This window comes from Falco peregrinus, chromosome Z, assembly GCF_023634155.1.
Source record: "Falco peregrinus isolate bFalPer1 chromosome Z, bFalPer1.pri, whole genome shotgun sequence".
NCBI classification, from domain to species: Eukaryota; Metazoa; Chordata; class Aves; order Falconiformes; family Falconidae; genus Falco; species Falco peregrinus.
This window is the reverse complement of record NC_073739.1, coordinates 10,250,438-10,268,697: the sequence shown is the minus strand read 5'-3', so window position 1 is coordinate 10,268,697 and position 18,260 is coordinate 10,250,438. Positions and strand designations below refer to the sequence as shown.

Sequence of the window (18,260 nt, the reverse complement as noted above, 5' to 3'; positions counted from 1 at the left end):
ATAAGCAACCACAGACAATCCTGTGATGATTACAGCTAATGGGTGCTAAGCACTACACTGGCAACAGCCTCTAAGTTATTTGCCACTTGCAAATTGGGAAATCGGCATTTTCTGAAAACCAAAAATACAAGAACAGAAGTGCTTTTCAGATATCCTTGGAGAGACTTTCCTGATTTATCAACCCATTTCTGCAATTGCTACCTATACACTTCTTGTTGTCTCCTCTCATTATATGATTTTTTGGGGGCTCTGAATAGAAGGAAGGGGATGCAGACAACAGAGTGCGATATTTGCATTCTTTCTGAAGGGGGAAGTAGAGACAAAACCCAACACTCTGATTTCATTATTGGATTTCATGCTTTACTTTCTGCTATAAGAGACTGTAAATGCTTTACTCTCCCTGGTTGTACTAACAGTGAATAAGCCATCAAATACACCTATGGTCCAGCTTTGACTAATTTGAAGGCTCTGAAGATTTTTGTGGATACTTTGCAGGTTGGCAGCACGGCACAGGTATTGCTGCTACACACTGCTGAACTCAAACACTAAATAGGGATATCATGTGTGTATTAAGCTATAATAATAAGCTATCCTTTTTGATAACATTTTTCCCACAAGGATTTAAAAAAGCTTTGCTGAGATCAAAAAGTTAAATTTTGCAGCACCTCTGTGAAGAAGGAATTTCTTCCAGCTATACCAGGGATAAATGGATATGAAGGGCTGGGTTTGAAACTCATTTGGGCTTCTCAGTAGGTTTGCAAAATCCTATTCATGCTGATGCTTGTATTTAGGTAACTAAGTAGTATTAAAACCTGTGCCTCTTTCCAGATTATGGCATTTCTTGTAGCTGCAGAGACACTGTTATTTATTTATTATATGTTTGTATGACTTTCTTTGCTATCAAAGAAGTAGCACTGAAGTAATATAAGTTTAGCCTTTTCAGGGAGATTATCCTTAGCAAAGACTGGTGACTGTAGCTTTAATGTTTCAAATGCCAGATTTTAAGATACTGTAAATCATTGTCTTACATTAGCAAAACAAGTTCCTTTCTCCTCTTGCTGTGAGGACTTTTGCACGGATCTGGAAAAAGTAAGTCTTTTTCTTTCAACTTAGCCATTTTCCAAGCCCTGTCTTTAGTAGGAGGAAAAAACAATACTTGTCATCTGAATTAGGTGCTGAGGAAATGTCTGCTTCTGTGATACCACAGACTGGTGAATTGGGAATAACAACTTTGTCTCCTCAAATAGTGAACTCCCCCCCCCCCCCCCTCATTTTGACAGGTGAATCTAAATCTGTTACTTATTTCCAGGACACTCAAAACATGCTTCCCCTGGCTCTGTTGTCCAGGATGGACCTTTCTCTTTCATACCATCTTCAGAAACCATGGTGTGCCAGCTAATCTCCGAAACACCCTGCCCTGATCATTACTGCCTGGTCTGAACAGTCAAAACCACGGCTAACTGACAGGCAACTTGGCTGTTCAGGCTATCCACTCTGCCTGCTGTCATAGTGCCTTAGTTCCTTCCATAGCTGTTTTGCTATCATGAGCAGAAAGTTGCAAAGCTGCCAATTCACTGTATTTTTGTTCCCAAAAATGCCACAGAAAGAATTTGCAGTCTCTCCCGAGCTTGGGTGGAGCTAACGTGCTGGAGGGGAAAGGCCTCGGAGTCTGGCTCCTGCTGAACTGGCCTTAGTAAGAATATCAGTAGTGTAGAGGAAGGGCTAATTGTTTTGTGTGCAAATTGAAAATGAATGACACTGATTGTGTACACTGTGCAAATATAACTCTGCCAGCCCCGCTCCCCTCCTGCACCATGCCCTGCTCTAAGTAGGGACTTAGCAAATTTACCACAAAGAAATTCCTTTGAAACTAAAGTATGATAATTTTAAATGAAGAGTGCTCAAGTGATATCACTAGCGACTAGCAATCAGTGTGAACAGCCACTGCTACCAGCAATTACTTGTGATAGAGAAGGTAAAATGCAATTCACTGCAGCCATTCATCCCAAGTTTCAGTTAGCTGCATCCCCTGTGAACGATCCCATGGGTGCTGGCCAGAGTAAGATGCCTGGGCAAGTGCTTTTGCTGAGGAGGTTCATACAAAACAATGGAGTGAAGCCCTACTGACCTCTGCACTTTCAAACTCATCTTTGTTTGGTTTCTTAGCTTGAGGAGTCACTGCAAATTTTCCAGCCCGAGTGTGAATCATGCCTTTCCAAGACAACTGTTTTGAAATACAATTTAGAATGAGCAAAGTGCTGCCAGATAGAGAGATGGAAAGAGCTAGCAGTGAGTTCTGCCACAGGAAGTATGATTTCCCAGTGTAAGATTAGAAAAAAATGATGACTAGGAAGATGAATCCCAAAACAAATATAAAGAAAAAATTAACCTTGGTGGGCAGCAATGGCAGGTGGATAAGAATCAGGTACAGCCTAAAGAGGTAATGACAATAGATATTTCACCCATTTAAGGACTATACCAATCGATATTTCACCTACATATATTCCCATTCTTGGGTCATTAATCTTGGTAACCAGGTGCAGAGTGTCACAGACCAAATTTATCAAAAAGACATAGAAAAATACAAAGCCTTACTCTAGGTATCAAAAGTGTCTAGTTTAGTATATAATCCATGTGAATAACTACCCACTTAGAAATTAAATTATCTTGTTTCTGTGTTGAACATTGCCCACACTTCAGTGAAGCTGTTCAATGTTACTGTGACTGACTGCAGGGAGTCAAGTAACAGGTTTCTGGGCTGTACAGGAGTAAAGGCTACAAACTGACATAAAGATAAGACCAAGAATTCCCATGCTTCTTTATGTAACAAAGAAAGGGGAAAGCTATGCTTTAGAGAGTATCCACTGCTTGGCCCCCTCAGTTTAGTAAATTTGTCCCAGCTGTGATACTGCAAGTTCCAAAATCTGCAAGTTCTTGGCTGCGAGGAGGGGATGAAGAGGAAGGGATGCTCATGGGAGATGCAGTAGAAGTACAAGGATTCCAGAAAAGGAAGATCTGGAATTGCCAGTGCTTACCCCACAACAGCACAGAATTAAAAGTGGTCTTTTATTTCTGCTCACTCATTCTGATTGCATAAAGCCTTTGAGTACATGAGGATCTGTTCAAAGACAAAGTCTTTTCAGTGACTGGTTTAAGAGTCCTTCAGTTCAGTCACCTGAACCAGCTTATTGGACCTTGGCCTCTGGAGAAAAACTCGACTATGCATGTTGGCTTAGCACAACTGAAGATCAAACAAAGACTGCAGTCAGATAGCCAGTCCCAGAGCAGCTAGACCTGCCTTTCTTTCTGGCCATCACATGGAGGTTACACTCGAAAGACTGAATTACTTGAAAGTATAGCATGTATTCTAGCTGTGATCTCATGCTTAAACCCCTGTGCTTAAAACCTATTCAACATTGAGAAAAAAGGAATTCCATGGGACTATTCATGTGACAAAATTTGATTTTCTTTTCAGACTGGAGCAGCTTTTTTCCCTCCCCCTCTCCCTTTATTGGTAGGTCTTGAGGAATCTTTGAGAACTTAAGCCACGTGTTATTTTTTCATGCCATGAACACAGGGAAGTTTAAAGCTTACCTGGAAACCAATGACTCCCAGTACTGCCTCACTGAACATTGAGGGGTGAATGAAAATCTAGGGAAGCCAAAGAACTAGGTTTGCCTCAGAGATAATGTACTAGCAATAGCTGTGCAGGAAAATAGTATGGTCTTCCCCATACTTTTAAATTGCAAAGGGTTTTCAGAAGAGTAACTGTAAAAATGACATGCTGCTTATCAGATTTTTTTTCTCTCCAGTTTGAATGCAAGTTTTATTTTATCTTTGCTCATGTTTGCTTTTCTCCACAAAAAGACAAATCCAATTGGTTTTATACTGTGCCTTCTGCAGTTTGCCCAGCCAAGGGTTTTTTTCTCTGACAGTATTTGCTATGGCAGAAAAAGACAGTCTTGAGATCCCAAGGCTAAAAGTGGTGGTTTCCAAACCTTTTTTGATAACATACCTCTACTAGTAACTATTAGACGTGCACCCACACCCCCATACATGTATATTTCTTTATAATTTTTTAATATATATTTGTATTACTAGATTTCTAATATTTTCTTCCTGCAACCCAGTGGATTGCCTCATGCACCTGACTCTAGAGACCACTGGCTTAAAGGAGCAATTATATATTCTAGGAGAAACCCAATATTAAATAAAGCCTTTTTTTTTTTTTTTAACTGTAAGATGTTTAGAATTGATTCTGTGTCTTAACTATTTCTCTAGGAATACAGAGAATACAGCCCTGGATACAGCTACTGGAGTAAGACCTCATGATCAGAAGAAGCTCCTTACATCTCATCACTGGGAAATTGCTAAGAAGATAAGTTTGTCTCTAAGTTTTAAGAAAGTTGTGGTAATTAATACCATTACCACCTGACAATTTTCTCAGGAAATAGTTCAAAAGATTGTGTTAAAATGTAGAGTAAAAGAGGTCATTGAATGAAGTGCTTGTCAGGAACAGATGTGTCAGCTACAGTAAAAAAGAAAATTCCCCAGATACATGTCTTGTTAGATGGTAATATAATCTTCAGATAAGCTAGATCAGAAAGAGCAGTGAACACATACTTCTGTGTAAACATGCTTTCTTGTGTTGAATTAATCACACACACACAAAAATATAATTGATAAGTTGAATAAATTGAATTTTCTTCTATGAGTGTCTGATGTTAAAATATAACCTCTTTTATACTCATACAGTCTTAATGAAAAAGTAAAAAGTGTAGTAAGACATGCAGAAATACCCCAACAATCTATGTATTAAAGTAATCAAGTAAAGATTTTCTTGGTCTTGTATGTAAAAAATGCTAGTTTTTTAGTGATTTAGTCAGCAGTCAAAAGGTTGCAGCCAAGATGCTCAAGTGACCATTCAAGAGTGGGAGTCAGAGCCCTAGGACACTGGCCTTCTCTTTTAAGGAAAATGGTCATGCCCCACTTCCCTGGGGAACACAGAATTGGTTTGATATTTGGCTGAGCACTCTGAGGAGACGGCATACTGCTAGCTGCGTGTTTTCTACCAGTGAGAATATGTAACCTACGTCTTTTGGAAGACCTTGAGCTAAAAGTGTATGCTCTACACTTCAGGCATTGCTGGATCTTTTGATTCCTCAGTACTTTATCTCTTTATATTTGACAGTCTAGGGAATTTGATGAAAACCTGCTATTCTAATAAGAGGAGTCTTTTTCTCATAAATAATGGCCTACACCTTCAGCTTCCACAAGCTGGCATAACTCCTCTGATTTGATACCAGGACTTAAATCCATGGAGATTTACTTCTGTCTTCTGCAGATCTACTTAGATATGAGACCTGCTTCTCTTCTGTTCTTAGCATGATATCTTAGTGGACCATTTCTAGACTGAAATCCTGTCTTTGGTACAAGTAGCTGCCACCCATGTTAGGAAGTGGTCAGGGTTATATTTGAAATGTGGGCTGTACTAAGTTCCTACTCTTTCTGTTTCTTTTGCTCTTGGCCTCTGTGTTAGATATTTTAGCTATCATTCCAGTGTAAGATGGACCAGGACCACTGGCAGATCCTCTAGATGGCGATACACACAACTGAGTGTAACCAGATAGGTTTGTTGTGCAGTGTGCCAGATCTCTTTTTTCAGTGCTACATTACATGCCCTGTTTGTCTCCAGAAGTGCTCTCTGATGCATGCTCTGCATGCCTAACTTGGCAGCATAGCCTTTTTGATGTTTTTCTTGTGCTCTGATCTGAACACTGCTGGGCTTAGCATCTCTGGCTTTTGAAGCCTAATGTCTCCCTTCAGCTGCAGACCATCTCTGTCATGGATGTACATCTACTGCACATTGTGAATGAGGGGAAATAATTAGCAACTTAAGAGCAAATCCTCATTTATGTGACCCAGGTTCATCACTTACCTCCGTGACCGCAAAGCTTCTTTTCCCACATGGAACAACCTTGTACCATTTGTCGTGCAGAACATCCATGAAACCATGGGACTTGTACTGGCTTATCAGTTCAGAGATGTTTGAGGTGAGTGGAGAATTGGGAGGCAGACCAATACCATATCCTAGAAGGACAAACAGTACAATCATCTTTCTCTTGTTTGCTTTTTGCTAAAGTATGTTCATTTTATTCAGCTATCAACTGATCAAGACATCACAGATCAAGTTGGTGATCAGCAAGCCAGTTCAAATCTGGATGCTGGCTTACCATGAACTGAGAATGGCGAGATGAGACTTGCTGTGTAAAGTAGCCTAATACAAACAGAATATGCAAATTCAAAATTATGAAGGCCAGAAAAATAGTATGTAAAATCTGAGGTTCAAAACCTTACGACGGCAGTACAGAGAGATGAATAAATCTGTCTCATCCCTACAAACAGTCTTTTACATGTCCGTGCCATGGGTTCTTCTTTTTTACCTTGTTTTAGCAATGTGAAAAGGCCTGAATGGCAAGTTAACCATTCTGTGATCCCTTTACACTTTTAGAGCAGTGGATGCTGCTCTAAAGTACATTTTAGTGACTGCGGTGTCAGGTGTGACTTTTTCTTTTCTTCCTATGTATTTTCTGATGAGGAGCTGTGTGCATGTAAATGTATATTGGAGCAGCCTGTACTGTTGTCACACAGCAATTTAAAGCCCAGGGGCTATGCTTTCCGTTCATGCAGTTTTGCTCTGGCAGTGATACAGACCTTCAGATGGCCATAAATACAGTTTTTAGCCTCTGTTGTCTTTTACCACATTAAAGTTCTGTTAAAGGGCTTAGCATAAGTGAAAATGGATTCAGTAACTCTAAATATGGTCTTTTAGTTTGCAGTATCTGGGTTTTGACTTTAGAAAAACAAATACAATTCATGCTTGGAAGACATGCAACTGCATGCAGAGATGCCCTGCCAACTGCCTGCAGAGATTCCTTTCTAGCCCACTGTGGATTTTTGTTTTTCAGTTCAGAATTCAGAATTTCAGTTTCCTTTAAAAAAACAACAACAAGGAAGAAACAAAAAAACCCCCACAAATGTACATAAGTGATAAATTTGCTGAGTGGCTTGCTTTTTAATCATGCAGAGTGATGTGGTGATATGCATACGTACAATGCCAATAGTCTCCCTTGCTGCTGATTTTTGTACATTGTATCTATATTTGCATCTGGATGTATTTGCTAATACTAAAGGACTAGTGTCATAGAAGGCATAGCTAGGGTTCATGAATACCACATTTTCAGCCTATCTAAGTGTTTTGTAATAGGGTGATGTGAAGTCCAGTTATGTAAAGACATATAGATTGGGGTTTATTTGTTTTTTCTGTATTGAAATCTCATTTACTTGATACTTGATTCAAAGTTGTGGAAGCTGATGGTTTACTTCAGTAAAGCTGACCTTTCTGAAATGGAAGATTTATCAGGTTGCACGCGCATGGTGAAACACACAGCTGCACACACACAAATCCTGCTACAGCCTGAACAGCTCTCCAAGCACCTATCCCCCCTGGTAACATAAAGAAAAGAAGAAAATGGATTGCTTTCAGGTCTCTGTTATGAATTCCAATGGGAGACACACTGATGATGTATAGCAAAAAGGAGTGTTCTACAAAATGCCTGGTGCTGGTGACTTGTAGCTGAAATGATTAAAATGCTCAGCTTTCTCTGGCCTTCATTTAGTGTATTGCCTTCCTCAATCAGGTTTGAACATTTCTGAAGGAGATTGTTTTAATGTGCAATGGGAATGGTCAGAGTGATTGCCTTTGGAAGCAAGGAAAGAAGGAGCTTCAATCATTTTCATTGGCCATCTATCACAAAAAGCTGCTAATGTGCTCACCTGTGCTGGAAGCAGCTTCAGACAGCCCTGCTTCCAGGCTGCCTTCCGATCTGTCCTTGCTAATACACCAGGGCTGCAGGAGGCTGCATGCCATGGTAGGCTCCCTTCTTCAGCTGCAATTAGCTACGGATTCAGTGGGAGCCTTAAGCTGACGTTTAAAATGGGAACAGTACTCATCTGCTTCAGATGAGAGTAAAACTGTAGAACAGCATTTTGAACATACTTCACTGAGTTTTGAACATCTGTAATGGAAGTGAGCCTACAAAAAGAAAGCCTGACTTCAGGAGCGACTTTTATTTCATTGTGAGCAGTGAAACGGACTGTACCTCCTACTTGTTTTGAGATGTACTGTCTGGAATCATTCCTATATGGAGCATGGCAACAGATGGTTCAAGTGATCTGGAAGCTCAAAAACCACAAAAAGGGTGAAACCTTCGTTCTGCTTAATCACCGAGAATTTTACCATAATCTTCAGGGGGTCCACACTTTCACCTGTATACTTTCACTGAGAATACAAAATCACAATAAAGCAAATTCAACCCATAAGAAATAGAGCAGCATGTTATAAAACTGATTATTACCTTCAATGGCAAAGGGTTTTCCCACAGTTAGAAGCTTGCAGTCAGCATCTATTGATACTTCATAATCTAAGAGTGCTTTATCCATGATGAAGGCATCAAGTTTCTCTGGATCATGCCTGTGTTCAACATCAGAGTCAGCAACAGAATCACTCTGCAGTCTCAAACTCAAATCATACTCACTAAACGTTTATCTATGTGGTTTTCTGGAAGATTACTGAATGAAAACAGAGACCGGGGACTGCTATTTGCACATCTGCATTTAAAATGCAAAAACTGATTTATATTTTGAGGAGGCGAATTGTACACAAAATACAAACTTTGTGCATCTAGAGCAGGACAATGGGCATAAGACTTACTTTGCTCCCATGAAATACTACTGAAAGATGGAAAATACTACAATATGTTAGACTTCAACTCAGTTGAAAGGTAGCACAAAGCTTTATTGGAAAAGATTAACAATTGCTAAAATACTAGTGCTGTCCTGGTTTCTTTGTGATGTTTAAGCTATGGTCATTACAGCAAAAATGCAGGAGATAACTCATTCAAGTGTTTCTCCTCCTTTCTCCTTAAATATGAAGTAAATTAGTTTCCTTCACCCAGATAAGCTTCTCCTCTATGTTCAGTCTTCATGAACACAGAGGACTGGATTTTACCAACATAATAATTTCTGAATAGCACATTTGCATTAAATGATGATATAAATGAACAGTTGTGGTGCCTGTTCTCATCTGATCCAGGGACTGCACCCTCCATTCTTGTCACTTTAAAGGTCTGGGTGGTTTCCCAATGTGAAGTTACATTACTTCATTGATTTCTATGGATTGATTCCAGTTTTACCCAAAGGAACTGCCACATGTCTTAATTATCATTAGGGTGGGTCTGGGAAAAATACATAAATAGGAAACAACTTCTGGTGAAAAATTCTTAGGCCATCTGTTATGCAACTTCTGTGTGTAAAATAATGAATTATTTCAAGCTTGTTATCACCTCTCCTGTTTCCTGGCAGGCTGAATCAACTGTGTGACCCCAGGTCATTAGGCACAAATGTTTCTGAAACACAGCGATACCATGATTCCCTAAAGCAAGATGACTTGGTGTTTATTACTTTTTACCAGTCTAATGCTTCTTCTACTCACTTTAATGATAAATGCTTTACAGTTTCTCTCTGAAAACCTTCTCTCCTCCCAGCCTGCTGAAGATGGTGAGGAACCTCATCGCAGATTTTGTTTGGACTGTGATGGGTTTTTTTCTGAATGTTTCTTACTACCTGATGAAGGGCTCCCAAGCACAGAAACCTACCAGGACTTGTATGTTGCCCATACTTGATTGCACCCTAGCAGTTAGTGTGAAGCACTGCTTTCACCTGGAAACACTCCAGCTGGTGCTACACTACCTTGCTGTCCAAGTCTCCCTCCCTCCAGGTGACTATGTGCCTTGCCTATCTATCTGCCACACTCCCTTCAATGACTGTTTCGTGGGATAAGTGACACTGAAAGCGGGGAACCCATCACCATCTTACTACTGTGCATTCTGGTCAAGGGACCAGATCTGCTATTGCATGCAGAGGCTCACTTTAGATAAGCCACTCCATCCGTGGTTGCAGGGACATTGTACCGTCGCATGTACTCATGCATCTCTGGGAAGCTTTGCCTCACATAGTCTTCTGCGCTGCTTTCTCGCACGGTTCCAAACCGAAACCCTTGGGATGGGTGGTGGAGCTGAGGAGATGAAATTACAGATTAGTAGAGTCACTTGCCTCCTTCATGTCTGGTATCTTGGTTTTATGCGTGAACAGTCTGTCAGAAATTCTCAGCATTCATAGACCTCCCTCTGGTGTTTTCCTGCAGTCAGCTTTCCACATCACAGAAAAAGTTTGAAAAGACTTACCAGGTGACTGATTAACCTCTTTGTGTACTCTCGGGATTTTCTTCAACTGTCATAACATTTGCCTTAAGACAGACACCCTGAACCCCCCAATCCAGGTGTTTACATGGATTATTTGTCTTTAAACCACTCAGTGTTTCAGGAAGTGTTATAAGAAGCCTCCAGGATCCACTTTGTGGGGCTTCAGGTACCCAGCAAAGGACCCACAGTTTGGGTTTGTTTTGACAGAGTGTCTTTTATTGAATCCTTAAGGATGAGATTCAGTCTTCTGCAGAAGGGTAGCACCACCATTTCATTTCTAGAAGCCCAGACACCATACCACAGACCGCTGCTGTCTTTGCTGCCATTCTCCACAGAGATACTAAGGACTGAAGTGTTGTGGACACCAAGAAGTCTCCCCTGGCACTGAGAAAGAGGAAGAATACTCCTCAGCACAGCCCAGGCTGTAAGCTTGACTACTAGGCTATACACACACAGACGATTTTTGCAGTTCTGTGTCTCTTCCATTTCACAACTGGCTCCACCTTCTGTATTAAAACCCTGAGTAGTTTGCATGTTTACAAGTTTCACAGACCTCTGTTTCTAAAGTAGCCTGTTTGTCTTTTGAGCATTTAGTGACTTGTGGGAAATTCCCAAATTGCAGTGGAGGTGTCAGGCAGCGTCCTCTGCTACACCAAGCACTTCCTTGAGATGGCTGAGTGTTGCCAAGACCATACTAATTGTAAAGCCTTCAGCAACGTGCAGGCCTCTAAAAGGTCAAACTTTCAGAGCACAGGAAGCCAAATAAAGCTAAGGCTGAAGTAGTCATGCATTGTTTGATTCCCAGGAAGCTCATGGTCTTCACAGCAGCTTGCAAAGGTGATCTCACCATGGCCATGCTCTGCTTTGCAATGATCAAGCAAAGAGGTGTTCTGCCAGTCCATCTGGTTCTCTGCATTATCATCTATGTAAAACAGAGTGCAGGGCAACATAAAGCCATACAAAAGACCTTTCCCACTCTTCTCTTCAATGACTCCATGGATAATTTTAAGAATAACAGAGGTAGGACATAAATGCACTGTCATCCAGTTCAGTCTGAAAAAGAAATCAATGTTTGCTCTGAAACGCGTCACCTAGTTCACTCTGGAAAAGTTCTTTTGGATGGTATTTGATGTCCTGGAAGGTATGAATATACTGTATTTCTGGTAATTTTTATCTATAAAATGGGCAGGTGCTTTCCACATTGTGCTCTGCTGATCTGGTCCACGTTGCAACCCAGGAATGAGACCTGTGCATAAACACAAGATTGTGGGTGTGGAGGGAGTCTTGACATGTTTTCTGATCTATTTTGGTCTGGATGACTACAAGACAAGAAAGGCAGGCTGTGCTTCCATCTGGAGATGGCCGTAGTGGATGCTGTGCTATAAGGATTGTGGGTGCAGAGGGAAATGTTCTTGCCTGTAAGTGTGGAAGCAGCATTCAAGTGCCAGAAAACACATAACAGAGAGTTGTGCTGTGGCAATACATTATGAAGACTTCCAGCATAATGCTTTCAACCCAAATCTAGGTCTAGTCTCGAGATGTTGACAATGACCTGCTTAAAGAATGACCTTGGAATGGGCTCCATGCACTCTATGTCCCAAGAAGCTTGTTGCCACAGTCAGTACTATTTTTCTTAGGTTTTATTTCTTGGCAATTTCAGTGAGGAGACTGAAAAACCCACTGAGTCTCAACACTGAATCATACTCCCACCTTCCAAGTCAACTTAAGTGTTGTGATATTTGTGGCCCACCTGGTGATGCCAACTGCAGTGCAGCATCGAATCTGCAGATAAAGACTGCTGATGCCTCACTTCACTGGAAAGTATCCCTCACTCCAGACTGTCACCGATGTCTACATCTAGCTACACATTTAAGACTCTATGAGAAATGCTAGTACAAAAGACTAGAGTAAACTAGATGAGTTTACTAAACTGCACTTCTGTGTAATTTTCTGTCCCAAATGCTTTATTGAGGACTGTCCATGCTTTGCTTAGTGTCAGGCACATTGACAAATTTCATCACAAATGATGACAACATTGGAAAATGTATTAGATCAAAAGTCCACCTGGCTTTATATCCTGTCTCTAGCAACACCATATGTCTGGTGGGAAGTACTGGAAAGTCCATGAAAGGAAGTTATGTAGTGATCCTTCGTATCCTACACTCTACCCGCTTATGCTAATCTATGCTTTTTCTTGAGTGTAATTATGTGTCTGTGATTTTGGCTGGGCCAGTTAATTTTCTTCATAGTAGATGGTACTGTGCTGTAGGACCCTTGACTCCTTTTATGAAGGATAAATCTTAGTAGTGTTCTAATCCTCTATGTCTTTTGGAACTTATACTTTCTTCTTACTGATGCTTATCCACATAGGGAAAAGGTTTGCTTGCACCTATATGAATAGCGTATTAACAACATAAAATGCTGCCAAAAGCAGATAACAGACTACCTCCATTACCTTCACTGCTAATCTACTAAAACTTCTAAGGTTTACTTGCTTCAACAGAAGATAAAAATTCAGGATGGAAACAAAACTCATCAGTTGTCGCTGCGCTTTCTTACTTTCTGTAGTCCTCTCCACAGAAGATTCTGTGAAAAGATGGAAACCAGAAATACCTGTGTCCCACCAGGACAGGTAAATACCAGTGTCTTCCTGTGAGTCTTGCCTTATTAGTTGTCTTTTTTTAAAATTTATCTTTTCTGTTTCTTATGCTCTGTTTCTTTTGTTTCTTATATTTTAAAATTCCTATGTTGAAAGAGTCTTTCTGTTTTCTTTACTCCAATAACAAAACCCTAATGCCTAGGGCTGCAGAGAAATCATGAACTCTGAAAAATCAGCATTTGAAGAATCACAGTTTGAAGAGTCAGGGAAAGATTTTTTTTGGCAATTTGGAGGAGACTTGCTTTATTACCAGTAATAGCAAATATAAAAGCTATCTTATTAAGAAGAAATAGTTGTCAAAATTACAAGCTTTTCTACAACGTAGAGACTGCACTTCTATCTATACACTACTGTGTTTTTTCATTCAAAGCTCAGTCAGTGTGAAAGGTGAATAACCATTTTAAAGCTGGTAATGGTCACAGGAACTGCTGACACTTTTTGTATCTGTAGAGTACCTGGAGATTTGCTGGTAATTCAAGTATGTTTAAAAGTGAATGAATGCAACAGCTGCAGATCAATGTCCAGACATGAGTTTCTTGGCACTCAGCTTCAACAACCTTACAGGGTCCCTCCAAAATCACACGTCTATGGCTGCAACAAATCAAAAGAACACGGTTTAACCTAGAGAAAGGCTTTCAGGGGACACTAAGTCCTGGCTTGGCAGTTCATTGAACGAGATGTAAGTAGAGCTATGGGTACAGATAATATACCCCTCTTTATTAATTTCTTTAACTAACAGACCTCCCTTTTGAAGACCTGGAAGCAAAGGAAATAACTTGTTCTTTTTAAAAGGGACATTGCTCCTAAAAGTAATTGCTCCTCACCCAGTAGGCTAACTGCAGTCCCAAGTGGTGCACTTTCCTCTGCAGTGCATGGGAGCTAAGTGTTGCTGCTGCACGTGGCAAGTAACCAACCCTGTGAACGCTAGCTAGCAAGGCCACCACAGCACCACAGCAAACTGCAAACTATGCTAGCTGAGTCGGTGAGTGGGAGAAGTAGGGGAATGACAATGGCCTGGGCAATGTAACAGTCTTTATATAAATATCTCAATGGAATACTCAAAAGCCCATGTTTTTTTAGGGGTTAAAGAGCTATTTAGTGTTGCTTGTGAAGGCTCTAGCAGCTAACAATATCACTTCTGCAGCTGAAATACTGGAGATGAGGGATTTCATATTAGTAAACTGAGTTTTGTATCTGAAACATTAGTGTATACCATGAACGGCCATTCTACTTACATGCATCTCAAATTCTTAGAACTATGTCCCCAAGTCTACTGTGAGAAAGCTGTTGTGTATGAAGTTGTGAGACACATGGTCACCTCCCATTTGGATCTGGGTTAGTATGTGGGGCAAAGTCAAGAGCTGGTCATGAGAGCCCTCACAGCAGAGGGATGCAGTGCCAGAGGGGGTTAAGCACTTGTCTTGAATCAGTACTCTGACTTCCCAGGTTCAAGGCCGTGGAATGTTAACACCAGATGATCTTACGATCTTGCTGCATAGGTCTGGGATGTACGTTTTGGGAAGATGACCCACCTTCTGTGAAGTCAGAGCATTTGGGTGGGAGGACTAGGAAATGCTGCTGGGAAGTTCAGGATACAGGTGCAGAAGAAAGGCTAAATTGCTTTGGAAGTGAGTATGCTTTCTGGAATTGGGGCACCAATGCTGTCCTTGTGACCTCTGAGGACCATATATACTGTGGGATGCATGGGATATGCTGGTATTTCCAAGAACAAGTCTCACTGTTCAAGAAAACATACCATGGGTAAGAAAACAAACAAGGGCTAATGTTTTCTTACTGTCTAAGAAAACAAAGGATAACATGAATGCCTCCAAGTGCTGAGGAGGTGAAATGGTTGTTGGGTCACTTCAGCACTGAGTCAGGGAGGTTACAATAGTGTTTAAGGATACTCAAGAGCTTTACAGAACATCCAGCTTCTCTGGCGGTGCCAAGAAAGGCTTTGGGACTTCTCAGAGTCTTATGTACCTTGTATAGCATTGTGCTACCAGATGAATGATGTTTGTGCTGTTTACTGCCAAAATCAAATACTGCAGCTACCAGTTGCCTTGGATTGTCACCCTACTTCTAGACCTTCTTGGTTTCTATCTTCTGTTGTTAAAACATCTGCTGAGTGGGAAGTGGAGAACTTGTTTTACTTGGGAAGATGTTGAGAAGAATTGGGCATCTGCATACATCTACAGCTTGGAGTGCCAATTATGCATGAAAATACCAATGTGATAAAACCACAGGAACAGAAACAGGAAAATACAGTCCTGAATTCAGGGATTTTGCATTACTTGTCACAATCCAGTTTATGTAATGTATGTATCTATGTATGTATGATAAAGTCCATTGCATTCAGTGCCATCAGCTAGGCTGAGAACACCTAGACTCAGGTTTGAAGACAGTCAGGCATAGAAATCTGCTATGCAAGTTGGAATTTAAAACTGAAAATGCATGAGATGCTGCCAGCAGTTAACCTTGACATACTCTGAAGTTGGGCTGTTGTGTTTTGAGGCCTTTCTAGGAGGTTCTGGTTTCTGTATGACCTTCCAGTGCTGCAAAGCTAGATCTGGCTTGAAGACTTTTCACCCCTTAGTGCCCTGGTTGTTATAATTTTGAAGTTTGCATCACACTTGATTGTCATGTATTTATGCAGTATGTAAGACCTCCAAGTGTTCAAAATACAAATACAGTGAAAAGATGGTCTCAGCTCCAAAAAAGCAGGCAATATGGTATTGCCTTCTCATCCCAGGGAGTTTGAGCTTAACGGGAGCTGTGAAGAGACAATGAAGGTCTAAAGACAGCAACTGTTAGGAAGTGAAATTACGGTTATTTTCTACAAGCAATGAAGTGACTGAAATCTAGGAAATGCTTTCCCAGTATTTGATACTCTAACTGCCTCACTGAATCTGATTCAGAACTATTCTGTGCATCTTGATAGCTGGCTGGAGGAAAAATGCTTCAGGAGCTCAATTTCTAATGAGCATCTCAAATCATTAAAATGATTTCATCATTCATTCAGTTAACCTCTTCTTTCCAAAATTCAATGCCATGGATTATTCTTTGAGGAAAATGAGGAAAGGGCAACTCAATATGCAGTGGAGTGCATTGCCAGAGACTGGATTCAGCTTCCACCACCACCTACACTACTGCTTTTCAATTTTAATAGGGTACAGAAAGGGGAAACATAGCTAAAAACACTTTCCTAACTTTTACAACAACTTCTGAAGAAAAATTATTATAAAAAGGTTTCAGTAGCTCTGCCCTGTGACACCGTGCTGGTTACCTGGTGTAACACCAAGCGTGGTGTTTAATGAACATCTCGTATATCAGCAGAATTGCTGTTAGTGCCAGCATGATCTCTGCCAGGGAAACTTGTGCAGAATCTTTCACTGGCTAATCACTGGAGAGGGGCAGCATTAAGTGGTCTGCTCTGCTGTGAAGAACTGGCTTGCTTTTAGAGATCTACTGTTTTGCAGTGAGTCTTCTGTCTTCAGCATATGAAGCAATACCATTTTATCTTGCCTTATGTAACAATACATTTAAGTGGTCATCTAGCTGCTAATAGATTTCTCATGACCCAAATGCAATTCGTAGTGCTAAGTAAAGTTTCAGGGGAAAAAAGAAAAAAATAAATGAAATTTCAAAAAATCCAAACAATTTTCATGGGCTTTTCCCTACTTGTCTGCAAGAATTTTGGAAAACCAACCAGTGAATATTTATGGGGTGCAGAGGGAGATGAAAGGAAAGAAAAATATTCACAGTGAAGCACATGAATTTCAAATGTTAGCAGATGAAAATGCACAGCTGAACTTCAGGAGGTGGAGGCTTTGTTCAGAAACTGTCCTATGTGTTCAGGCTTGGGAGTGGAGACATTCCCAGGGCCTCCAGGAGATGGTGTATGCAGAATATATTTGAAAACTCACTTTCTCTTCTCTGTTGCGAAAAGTGTCAGTGGAGCCGATTGTTGGTTTACCAGGATAATGTCAGGTTTTGATAAAATCCTGTCTTTTTGAATCCAACTCAGCTAGGTCATTACTAGACATAAATCCTTACAGCTGCATTGAAGTCAATAAGTTTCAATCTAGAAACAAATGCATGGTCCAGTACTGACAGTTTATTCTTCTGCATTACAACAAGAGCATACATGAAAAAAATTGTCACCTAGGTCTCTGTCTAAAAGTATAAAGCCTCTGTACTGACGGTCCCTGCGTGAGTGCTAATAATTACTGATAAGACCTGCTCTGCTCCTCTGTGTGTTGCAGAAGCTGTACAGCTAAGGATGAGACTGGGGACTCCAGCCTGTGGTAGGCAGGTTAATTTCTGAAGATTGCCCTGCTGACTGAGTTGCTGGGCAGTGTTCTAGTGCAAAAAGCTCTGCAAGAACAGAACTCTGGTGATGAATTTAAAGGTGTGTTTATCTCTGTTTCTTAATAGTACTTCAAGGGTTTTCGGGATTTATTTCAGCTGGGATTTATTTCAGGAGAGCTGACAACTGTTAGATAGCAAATTATTGTAGGAAAAATGGATCAACTGAGGAAAAATCAAAGGCATGTAATTCTCAACAGGTAATACATCACTGTTTCCAGTTGTACTTCAGCAGCACAAAACAGCTGTAAATGCCCCAGACTGAGTCACTTCTCTGACCATGTTCTTCCACTTCCTACCTGTAACACAGGACTAATGCTGCTCTGAAGGCAGCTGAATTCCTTTTCAAATTAGAAGCAAGGGAAGGAGAGCTGTTTGGCTGAATACATGCTCAAACTATCAAAGAGACATGGGAGATTTCTGGTTAAATAATCCCCCTTGTCTCCCCACCCCGAGTCTCAGGTCTGCGATGAAAAGCTATCACAGTTCTCTACAAGCAACTGAAGGCTCGAGGGGTAAGCCTAACATGACAGTTGCTTAAAGTGCAGGTAACTCTCATCTTCAAAACAATAATTTTTCAAATAATTTTTCTTAAAAATTTCTCCTTTTTCAGCTGTTGCTGGTTGTTTAGAGCACTTGTCAGTCCTCCTGCCCCCTGGCCATATGGCAATTGTCCCCCAGGTACCAGGAGTGAAGACAATCCTCTGTGGTGACGCTGTCTAAACGTGCAAGGCAAGGCTAGTGCTCTGTGGTTTCCAGGAAAGGAACACAAAACCATTTCATGTTGCAGATGGGTTACCAGTTACTAGGATGAAGAGGTTTCCAAGTGCAGAACTGTGTCTGGGAATTGTGGAACTGCCTACCAGCACTGTCCTAATTTCTTAAATATGTTATTTGCTATTGGCTTTCAG

At 40.8% G+C, this 18,260-nt stretch overlaps 1 protein-coding gene and 1 long non-coding RNA gene across 3 annotated transcripts in view; one reads left to right on the top strand and one right to left on the bottom strand.

Annotated features, from left to right (window-relative positions):
- The window catches only part of GRIN3A (glutamate ionotropic receptor NMDA type subunit 3A), a 72,387-nt gene that overhangs the window by 11,132 nt on the left and 42,995 nt on the right, over positions 1-18,260 (bottom strand). For both annotated transcript variants that reach the window (XM_055790619.1, XM_055790620.1), the window contains exons 4-6: positions 9,990-10,135; positions 8,418-8,533; positions 5,939-6,090 (exon numbers count right to left, since the gene is read on the bottom strand). In XM_055790619.1, the coding sequence (XP_055646594.1) occupies positions 5,939-6,090; positions 8,418-8,533; positions 9,990-10,135 (414 nt within the window). The remainder of the gene's footprint in view (positions 1-5,938; positions 6,091-8,417; positions 8,534-9,989; positions 10,136-18,260) is intronic.
- Positions 5,995-17,387, top strand: LOC114012043 (uncharacterized). Its single transcript, XR_003554242.2, has 3 exons — positions 5,995-6,053; positions 12,891-12,954; positions 17,247-17,387. It is a non-coding gene; the product is annotated as an uncharacterized LOC114012043 (long non-coding RNA).